The sequence below is a fragment of the Montipora capricornis genome, chromosome 8 (assembly GCF_036669925.1).
Source record: "Montipora capricornis isolate CH-2021 chromosome 8, ASM3666992v2, whole genome shotgun sequence".
Lineage (NCBI taxonomy): Eukaryota > Metazoa > Cnidaria > Anthozoa > Scleractinia > Acroporidae > Montipora > Montipora capricornis.
This window is the reverse complement of record NC_090890.1, coordinates 36,316,242-36,326,241: the sequence shown is the minus strand read 5'-3', so window position 1 is coordinate 36,326,241 and position 10,000 is coordinate 36,316,242. Positions and strand designations below refer to the sequence as shown.

Here is a 10,000-nt window from a genome sequence, read left to right as displayed (position 1 = left end):
GTCACCTTATGAAAGGAAATATCTGGATTTCGAGCTGAATTTACAGAAACGATATCTCCGAAACATTGCTTTGGACGCTTTGGAGGCGCTTAAAGTCAACTCTTCTGTTATCGTGGCGGTTTTCATCATTGTTATTATTGCTGCCTTGGTCTTCAGCTGTGCTTTGGCGTCTACTTTCCTCAGGAAAATCAAAGAATCGCAAAAGTCGTCGTTTCCAAAACGGTCTCTCATGACGGAAGTAATAATCAATGAAACATCTGCCCCTCAACTCAGAGGGAAGCTTATTGCAATCCGCTCCGTCGATTCTTATGATAGCCAAACTATTATCTCGTTTTTGCACAAGTCGATTGACTGCCACGTCAAGTTCATACTTACAGTAATTACTGTTCACGAAATTGCTGGAAAAGATCGCTATGACCTTGTAGCTCGTGTAAACACTATCTGCCATATTGTCTCGGATTGGTTTTCCAGGGATGAAGTCCTTGTAGTGAATACAACAGGTCAAATGGAGTTTGTCTTCTAGTAAGGGTAGAAGCGTTCTTTTCATCCAGTGCTCATCCTCGCGACTGTATATTATAAAAGCGTGGTACTTGAAATCTGTAACATCAAGAGAAAATGACATTCAAAGCGAATAAGATATGTGCCCAGCCACCTGGCCTTTATTGAATAAGAGTGACGTTGGACCTGAGCTGTCATTAGGAACATTCAGATTCTAGTACGGGGACGAAAACGAGTACGAGATTTGACTGCCTGTTATAACTCAGTTACTCTTATTGATGGTAACTGGGCCTTTTCCTGATCGAAAATGCCCAAACTGCTACCGTGTTGCTGACTTGTTTTGACACGACGACATTTTTGCAAAACCTCGTACTAAAATAACTACCTTATCACGTTTTTCCCGCCAAAATGACGCGGGTTTGCGCGTGCTCACTGTTGTTCTATGGGAAAATCTCGTTCTCGTAGTCGTTCTCCGCCTGGAATCTAAATCTCTCTATTCATTACATAATCAACAGTAATATCGCGCTTCTGATTGGTCAATGACGAATGCATGAATAGGTTATAAAGTGCAAAAAGATGTTATAGAGTGCCATACGGAAGCTGCTATTGAAACAACAACAACAACAACGACGACACAAACCACAACAACAACGCCTTTCTTTGTACCCTACTTTAATTTACATTACAACATAAGGTATATATATATATCGTTAGGCCAATTCACTATATATCGTTAGGCCAATTCACTAAGGCTATGAAGGGGTTTAGGCTTTCCCATCTCACCCGTGAAAGAATCCCGGGATACTCACGTTGGGCCAATTCACTATCTCGATAGCAGCGTTGCCAGCGTGGTTGTCCTGATGGTATAGTGGTCATCACACCCTACCGGTGTTCAGGGGGACATAATTAATCAGTTGATTTACAGGATGGGTTTCATTTCTTCATTCTACGGTCTATATAAATAAGCCTGCATCATTAACTTGATCCCTCTGATTAGCTGATGCCTAAGTTGGTGTTTTCCTGTGAATCGTTAGTCGATCCTTAGGTTTAAGGCTATGAAGGGGTTTAGGCTTTCCCATCTCACCAAGAATCCCGGGATACTCACGTTAGGCCAATTCACTATCTCGATAGCTGCGTTGCCAGCGTGGTTGTCCTGATGGTGTAGTGGTCATCACACCCTACCGGTGTTCAGGGGGACGTAGGTTCAAATCCCGCTCAGGGCAATTCTTCATGTTTTTCATTCGACATAATTAATCAGTTGATTTACAGGATGGGTTTCATTTCTTCATTCTACGGTCTATATAAATAAGCCTGCATCATTAACTTGATCCCTCTGATTAGCTGATGCCTAAGTTGGTGTTTGCCTGTGAATCGTTAGTCGATCCTTAGGTTTAAGGCTATGAAGGGGTTTAGGCTTTCCCATCTCACCCGTGAAAGAATCCCGGGATACTCACGTTGGGCCAATTCACTATCTCGATAGCAGCGTTGCCAGCGTGGTTGTACTGATGGTGTAGTGGTCATCACACCCTACCGGTGTTCAGGGGGACGTGGGTTCAAATACTGCTCAGGGCAATTCTTCATGTTTTTCATTCGACATAATTAATCAGTTGATTTACAGGATGGGTTTCATTTCTTCATTCTACGGTATATATATATATATATATATATATATATATATATATATATATATATATATGAGTGTAGGAGAGAAACCCTGACAATGCACACCCCAAATAATCATATTTTTAACTGAATAAATGTTTGAAAGAAAATTTGCCCTGAGCGGGATTTGAACCCACGTCCCCCCATTACTAGTCGGGTGTGATCACCACTACACCACCAGGACAACCATGCTGGCAACACAGCCATCGAAGAGGTGATTTACGTGGTTAAGGCGTGGGCCTCCCGGGAAATTTTCTTTCAAGGTGACAAGGTAGGGGAGCCTATAACTTCACTTGAAACCCAACTAAGGATCAAGTTAATGATGCACGACCGTAGTCAACTTAGCGGATGACAAGGAAGGATCCCCAAGTGAAACACCCCGCTGATGGCAATGTAATCGACTCTGGCGAGCCCTTTCTACACTTAGAAGGTGCTAGAATTTCCTTTAGGTTCTTAGACCTGCGAAAGGATGAAATTATGGAATTCGGTGGAAAAAGCTCCTTAAGTTTTGGCGATGATAGCAAAAAATGAAAATGCTTTTTAATCAACCCATTAATAGACGGTAAATTAGGGTTATATGTAAGAACAAAAGGAAAAATCTTTTTGGAATCTCTGACTTTGGCTTGGAGTAAATCATTTCTAGGAATGCTCGCCGCTCTAGAAAATTCTCGTGAGACCAATTCTTCTGGATATCCCTGGTCAACTAGGTAGCCCTATTGTTTTCTTTGAATTTCTTATGTAACCGGTTTTTATCATCTACCAGGCGGACAAGGGTAATTAATGTAAAGAGACAGTTAAGTAGATCCCTTGAGCCAACAACGTATCACCCCCAGGAGGATCGCAAATGGATTCACAGTCCAAGTTGAGGAGATAGTGTAGTGGTCATCACACCCGACTAGTGATCAGGGGGACGTGGGTTCAAATCCCGCTCAGGGCAATTACAGTTTTCCCCAGAAGTTGTCCAGTGTTGAGTTTCCTGTAACTTTCTCTCAATTTCTCCTCAACTTGGACTGTGAATCCATTTGCGATCCTCCTGGGGGTGATACGTTGTTGGCTCAAGGGATCTACTTAACTGTCTATATATATATATATATATATATATATATATATATATATATATATATATATATATATATATATACACCGTAGAATGAAGAGATGAAACCCATCCTATAGAAACCCATATATAGAAATAGAAAGAGTACAGGTTGCCCAAAATAACAATTAACCCTTTCAGCCCCGATAGTGCCAAATGGCACTTATAGATTTTACTCTGTCTAACGCCAGACGATTTTACTCGTCAATGGGGAACCCCTCGGGGCTTAAAGGGTTAAGCAAACAGCATCAAAAAACTATGTCCCCGTTTAACCCTTTCAGCCCCGATAGTGCCAAATGGCACTTATAGATTTTACTCTGTCTAACGCCAGACGATTTTACTCGTCAATGGGGAACCCCTCGGGGTTTAAAGGGTTAAGGGCTAAAACGATAGGGCAGCCTTACTTAGGTTATTAACAAACGATTATATTAAAGGGTCACGTTACTCATACACGCACACACTACACAATAAGAAAAATGAAAAATGGCTCGCAGAAAAAAGAAAACAACAAAAGAAAGCTAAGATGCCAGTTTAAACAACGGAAAGCCAGAAAAGCAATGTTTTGTTGAGTATATACAGGAACCCATGACCCAGAGCCTACAACTTCCATACTGGGCCTATGTCGTGGCATTTTTACAAACCGATCTATTTTTAGACTACGTTTTCCGAAAACAAACAAAGGCAGTTCCGGTTTGGTGACCCTCTGACGTCAGGTTAGTTTCTTGTAATTGGTCGCGCTCCTGTGGGAGTCTCATTCGCCAGAAAACAATTTAAAAATAAATCGGTCTGTGAAAACGCCGTGACACGAAGACAATGGAGTTGTAGGCAGCGGGTCATGGGTTTCTGGTATAAAACAAATAGAAAATCGTATGAACTTGCTCCCGCATTTCGTGATTTATGGTTACTCGTGATGATTTGAAAGTTCTCAAATTGCTCTCGCCGTACGGCTCTTGCAATTTTGAGAAATTTCAAAACATCACTCGAGCTCATAAACCACGAAATGCACTCGCGTTCATCAATTTTTCTATACTTACCATGTGGCAAAGGAGGGTTGCTTTTCTTTCGGCGCAAGAAAAACCACAAGAAACTAACAACCAAAGCAATGCCACCCATGGTTCCAACCACTATGAACACAAACTTAACTCTGTTGGAAGGATCTAGAAGGAGACAATTGATTCACTTCATTTAAATTTAGATCATTAAGATCTGAGAGCAAACTTCTACACGGGAGCGTAGCGAAGCCGCACGGGTATCATCACGTCGCCCTGTGAGATCATATGGAAAGTGTCAAGTGTAAATAGGCTTTTTTCGATATATTAAAATTCAATTTGATAGTGAAGTAGCGAGGACAAAGACAAAGGAAAGTGGATGATATGTAAATATCTCTCACTTTCATTTCAACGTGTTTCTATTGTTTTTTTCCTTACTGCCTCACTATCAAGCTGAATATCTGATATTTCGAAAATGGCCTATTCCTAATCAGGAATCCTCATTGGACCTAAAAGCCAAGAGGTTTTTTCTAATGTATAGTATTAAACGACCTATGAGAAGAAAATATAATTTACTGTTTTAACTTATTTACTTTAATATCATTATCATCCGTCATCAGTGGTAGTGGTAGTGGTCGTGGTCGTGGTCGTGGTCGTGGTCGTGGTCGTGGTCGTGGTCGTGGTCGTGGTCGTGGTCGTGGTCGTGGTCGTGGTCGTGGTCGTGGTCGTGGTCGTGGTCGTGGTCGTGGTCGTGGTCGTGGTCGTGGTCGTGGTCGTGGTCGTGGTCGTGGTCGTGGTCGTGGTCGTGGTCGTGGTCGTGGTCGTGGTCGTGGTCGTGGTCGTGGTCGTGGTCGTGGTCGTGGTCGTGGTCGTGGTCGTGGTCGTGGTCGTGGTCGTGGTCGTGGTCGTGGTCGTGGTCGTGGTCGTGGTCGTGGTCGTGGTCGTGGTCGTGGTCGTGGTCGTGGTCGTGGTCGTGGTCGTGGTCGTGGTCGTGGTCTTGGTCGTGGTCGTGGTCGTGGTCATCACGTGAAAATCGATTTTAATAAGCCAGTTCGGAGTTTCAAAAAAATACGTGCGCGGGTCGGGATAAAAACAAGCATCTTTTGTTATGGAGATAATTTGCAGAAATTTGCTTTCAAAATCTTTTCTATTTTTAGTATATGTTTGATTTTATCCCGACGCGCGCACGTGTTTTTTTGAAACTCCGAACTCGCTTATTACGCAAATTGACGGAAATTAAGCATAAACAATTGTAGCTGAAATCACTCACCCGTCGTGGGCGATGGAGAGTACAATGGCTCACCTTTCGTGGAGACATGAGGCACATCTGAAAAAGGAAAGGAACTTTGCGTTTATTTTTTTTCTTTTTACGGTACCACAAACTGGGAGGGTTTGCAAACTATATCCCGACGCGCGCACGTGTTTTTTCTTTTAAACTCCGAACTTATTACGCAACTGACGGAAATTAAGCATAATCAATTATAGCTGAAATCACTCACCCGTCGTGGGCGATGGCGAGTTCAATGGCTCACCTTTCGTGGAGACATGAGGCACATCTGAAAAAGGAAAGGAACTTTGCGTTCAGTTTTTTTTACAGTACCATAAGCTGGGAGGGTGCGCAAACTATATCCCGACACGCGGGCGTGTTTTTTTTGAAACTCCGAACTGGCTTATTACGCAACTGACGGAACTTAAGCATAATCAATTGTAGCTGAAATTCCTCACCCGTCGGGGGCGGTGGCAAGGTCACTGGCTTATCTTTCGTGGCGACACGAGGCACATCTGAAAAAGGAAAGGAACTTTGCGTTCAGTTTTTTCTCAATGTGATGGGAGGCAGAGGTATTAGGTAACTGAAGTTATCAAAGGATTTTAGGCCACCTCTAACGTCACTCGACTCTACGCCAAGGCTACTAAGAGAAGTTACGGATACGGCAGCCGTTACGGATACGGCAGCGGCAGGGATTCAGGATTCAGGAATATTACGAATGTTGGAATATTAAGTTCGATAGCTTAGACCTCCTCTAGTCCCCCTCCTCCCTTCACCGACAAGCACAACAGCCTTGGAATGCCCCCTCCCAACTTCGTAATTTAGTGTTACTTTAAAAAAATTGATTTCTTACCTTCAGTCATCCGAGGTGGTCGAAAGATCCGTGTCGTCAAAAGTTCTGTATCGTTGCCGAACTTCGACAGGCCAAAGATCTGTGAAACAAGCAATACTGGTATAAGGATAAATTCCGAGCCAATTGAGGGCAATTTACTTGGAGAAATATATCGCGGCTTCCTATTATCTTTATGTTTGCCGGTTCATTTAAAGGATAAAAGGACAAGCTAAAGATTTGGCTTCGGTGGTCGTTGTTCATTTAAACGTTGAAACAGTTCGTTGTGATGTATCGTTAACTGCTGTTGGACCACTAGCTGCCAAACTTATAAACCTCGCATTTCGGAGAGAGCCTGCACTTCATGTAAGCAAATTTCTATCTTGTGTATCACCCAATGTAAAGGAATCCAGGAGGCCCCCAACCCGTGGATTCCGGATCCCGAATAGTGGATCCCGCATCCTGAGTCGGGGATCTCGGATTCCAAACTCACAGGTTCCACCGAAATGGATCCCGGATTTCATCAGACGATTCTGGATTCCAAAGCCTCACATTTCCTGGATTCCGGAATCCCCATTCTTTCACATCTGGCGATTGTATAATTTGTTGCGTTATTGGTTTCGGGAGTTCGTTCGTTCGTTCGTGTGTATGTTGCGCGCTTCTCATATCAGGATTAGGTTTTGCGTTCAAAAAAACGAGTTCGCCCTGCCATTAGATGCTTATACGTTCAAACTCACCCTTGTACGATGTGTTTCAGTGGAAAAGAAAGGTTGAAAAAGTATCTTCCGGTGGCTGGTTGGTTGTTGATCAGTGTGGGCCAAGAAAAAGATCAAGGCGGTAAAATAAAAATTTTGGCTGCTCGGTAGGCTACTATGAGGGCTTTAAACACAACCAGGATGGACGGCTCCTCGGTTCCAGTTGAGCAACGATCCACCGTGCTATTTCTCAGGTTCATTTGTTTAAAAGCTGGATAATGCTATCCATCGGATAATTCACTATTCATTTTGTGCAACTGAATTGGTTTCGCTATGACTAATCCACTGGATAGTGATTTATCCGGCGGATAGCTTGAACGCGCTATCCATCGTTTGAACAACTGGACCCAGGACGTAACTCGATCCATATGACCCACGAGCCGCTGAGTACATGAAACGTGGCTGGTGAGTCGCCCCTCGATCAATTTAAAACTGTTCAACTCACCACAATATGGATATCCTTTGTCTTCCATGAAGGGGTAATTCTTCTATTTGTTGTGTTCTGGTCAGTACAAATATAACATAAGACAATTACAAAATAAAACTGAACAAGGGACCGAATTAGAAAGTTATGAACTATACACATGCGGAAATGTCACTTGGGTAAGAATTGTTTTAGAGTTGATCTACTCTCGGTATGCGGTTACAAAGAATTAATTAGGAGAAGTTAAGAAAGAGGGAAAAGTTCTATGAACACTGGGTTGCTTGCGCCAACATAAATACAGTTAACATCACGATTATCCATGCTAAATTAAGCCTTTCTTAGCCAATCTTCAGAACTGAGGAAGCTTGTTCTTAGTTGTGTTGAAGTCCAAGCAGGTCCAGTGCTACTGCGCCCGTCGAACCTTTCCCGTTGCTGTCACGCGATTGCCTTTTTTACATATTGAACCCTGCCATATGTCATACCTTTAAAACGAAAGAGGTTTTCGGGTTGAAGGAAGCACCGAGATAACCGCCAAAATAGTGAAGACAATATCCATCCCAGAGTTTCCCAGGAAAATCTGTACAAGAAAGGAGGTAAGAAATGGTAAGAGCAACGTGAGGTTCCGGTGACTTCATGTCTTTATTATCAGATGTAAAGAAACTAACACGAGTGGCTAGTATGTAACAATTTAAGTGTAAAATGGTAAGAAGAAATTGAAGCAAGGGCACCGACGCCGGGAATGAAAGTGAGAAAAAACATGCATACGGAGTCCCATCAAAAAAAAGTTAACTTTCGTCTTTTATTAAAGCCCTGGCCAAACGAAACGCAAGTCATCGCAAGTCGACGCAAGTTCTCACTTGCGAAGACTTGCGTTCACTTGCGATAGGGTGGCCAAATGAGACGCAAGTTGAGCGCAAGTCCTTTGCAAAAGTAGCAGAATTTTTTTTTTTTTTCTTTTTGCTAGGCTTAGACTCGGAAGAGCTGCTACTTTCACTGTAGCTGCTGCTTATACTTGCACCGCTACTGGGTCTCCCGTTATGGTTTTCGTTTTTCTTATGTTTTTTTAACTCCCTATCCTTGTTTTCTTTTAGCTCTTCGGGGCTTAAGTTTTCCGAATTTTGCTCCGTCACAGAAGCCATCTTGTCAAAATGAAAGCGGGAAAGGCGCGAAATAGTTTGAGATTCCTGCTCAAACAGCGGCATCAGATTGGCTAAAAGGTTTCCAAAAAAGTTCGAAGGACTTGCGAAAACTTGCATCCACTTGCGTTGAGTGGCCAAACGAGACGCAAGTTGGGCGGACTTGCGTCCAAAATTTGAACATGTTCAAATCAAACGCAAGTCTTCGCAAGTGAATGCAAGTGGGTGGCCAAACGGTATGCAAGTCAGCGCAAGTAACAAAACTTGCGTCGACTTGCGATGACTTGCGTTTCGTTTGGCCAGGGCTTTAATAAGATATGCCTTTGATCCGAAAGAAAAGACCAAACTCAACATCGGAGCGGACTGCATCCACGCGAAAGTTTTTTAAAAAATTAGTATAGGTAATCACCAGATTTCGAGTGCAATTTGGAATAAATAAGCATGAGACTACTTATTAATAACATACATGGAATAATTCGAGATGTTTAAGCAGAAGAAACACACGCGTATCACGCAATCAGGGAAAAAAATAGCGCCATAATTGCGCCATCCACGGCGCGTACTTGATTTGAAAACAAAAGATTTGATTGGTTCTGACCAAACCCTATTGTTTATTAGCCAATCATAATCCACAATTTTGATGTGTAATTTGCACTGGTATTACACTTTTACACTGGTGTATTACACTTTTTGCACTGTGTTAGACTTGAACTGCACTGCTCATAGCCAATCAGAATCGAGTAATTTTTCATGTATATTATTAATTAATTAATTTTGCACCTCTCGACAAAACCAGCGAAAAATACAAAGAAAACACTTTCCTTACCTATTGGCTCCCACTGAACAAAAGCATACCAGCTTTTATTTGAATCTTTGCCTTCTTCATGAAATGTGACGTTAATGTTTCCAACTATCAAGCGACGATCAGTACGTATCTTTGCCAAACATTCTGTCAGAAAAGAAACACGCATCATTTGCCAAACATTCTGTCAGAAAAGAAACAAGGATCATTTAGAGACCATTTTCTCATGTTAAATTTTGATTTCCAAAAAGAATCCATAATCCGGAATCCGGAAATCAGAAACCAGAATTATCCACAATTCGCGAGAATTACAAAAACTTATCCACTGGATAACTCAATTTGACGCTGGTGGGGACAAACCTGATACCAGATTCTTACTCTTAAGAGAGGACTCTTGCTAGAACAAAATCAAAGGAAGGAAAGACGGTAAAACACAACCTTGTTTCATAAATTTCAAAAATTATTACATTTTCGTAAACTTGGTTATGCACAATAACCAAATTTCGATTAGGATCATTTCTTTACGGGGATTCCCAATCGAC

The 10,000-nt window shown here is 42.2% G+C and overlaps 1 protein-coding gene across 12 annotated transcripts in view; it reads right to left on the bottom strand.

The window, feature by feature from the left end:
• The window catches only part of LOC138014230 (uncharacterized), a 31,496-nt gene that overhangs the window by 892 nt on the left and 20,604 nt on the right, over window positions 1-10,000 (bottom strand). The window contains exons 16-25 of one of the 12 annotated variants that reach the window (XM_068861270.1): window positions 9,483-9,605; window positions 8,003-8,097; window positions 7,542-7,598; window positions 6,366-6,444; window positions 5,971-6,027; window positions 5,745-5,801; window positions 5,516-5,572; window positions 4,291-4,413; window positions 1,308-1,380; window positions 469-597 (exon numbers count right to left, since the gene is read on the bottom strand). In XM_068861270.1, coding sequence (XP_068717371.1) covers window positions 1,322-1,380; window positions 4,291-4,413; window positions 5,516-5,572; window positions 5,745-5,801; window positions 5,971-6,027; window positions 6,366-6,444; window positions 7,542-7,598; window positions 8,003-8,097; window positions 9,483-9,605 — 707 coding nt within the window. In that variant the 3' untranslated portion in view covers window positions 469-597; window positions 1,308-1,321. Of the gene's footprint in view, window positions 598-1,307; window positions 1,381-4,290; window positions 4,414-5,515; window positions 5,573-5,744; window positions 5,802-5,970; window positions 6,028-6,365; window positions 6,445-7,541; window positions 7,599-8,002; window positions 8,098-9,482; window positions 9,606-10,000 lie in introns of all 12 variants that reach the window. The other 11 variants (XM_068861259.1, XM_068861260.1, XM_068861261.1 and 8 more) reach the window with 11 other exon arrangements.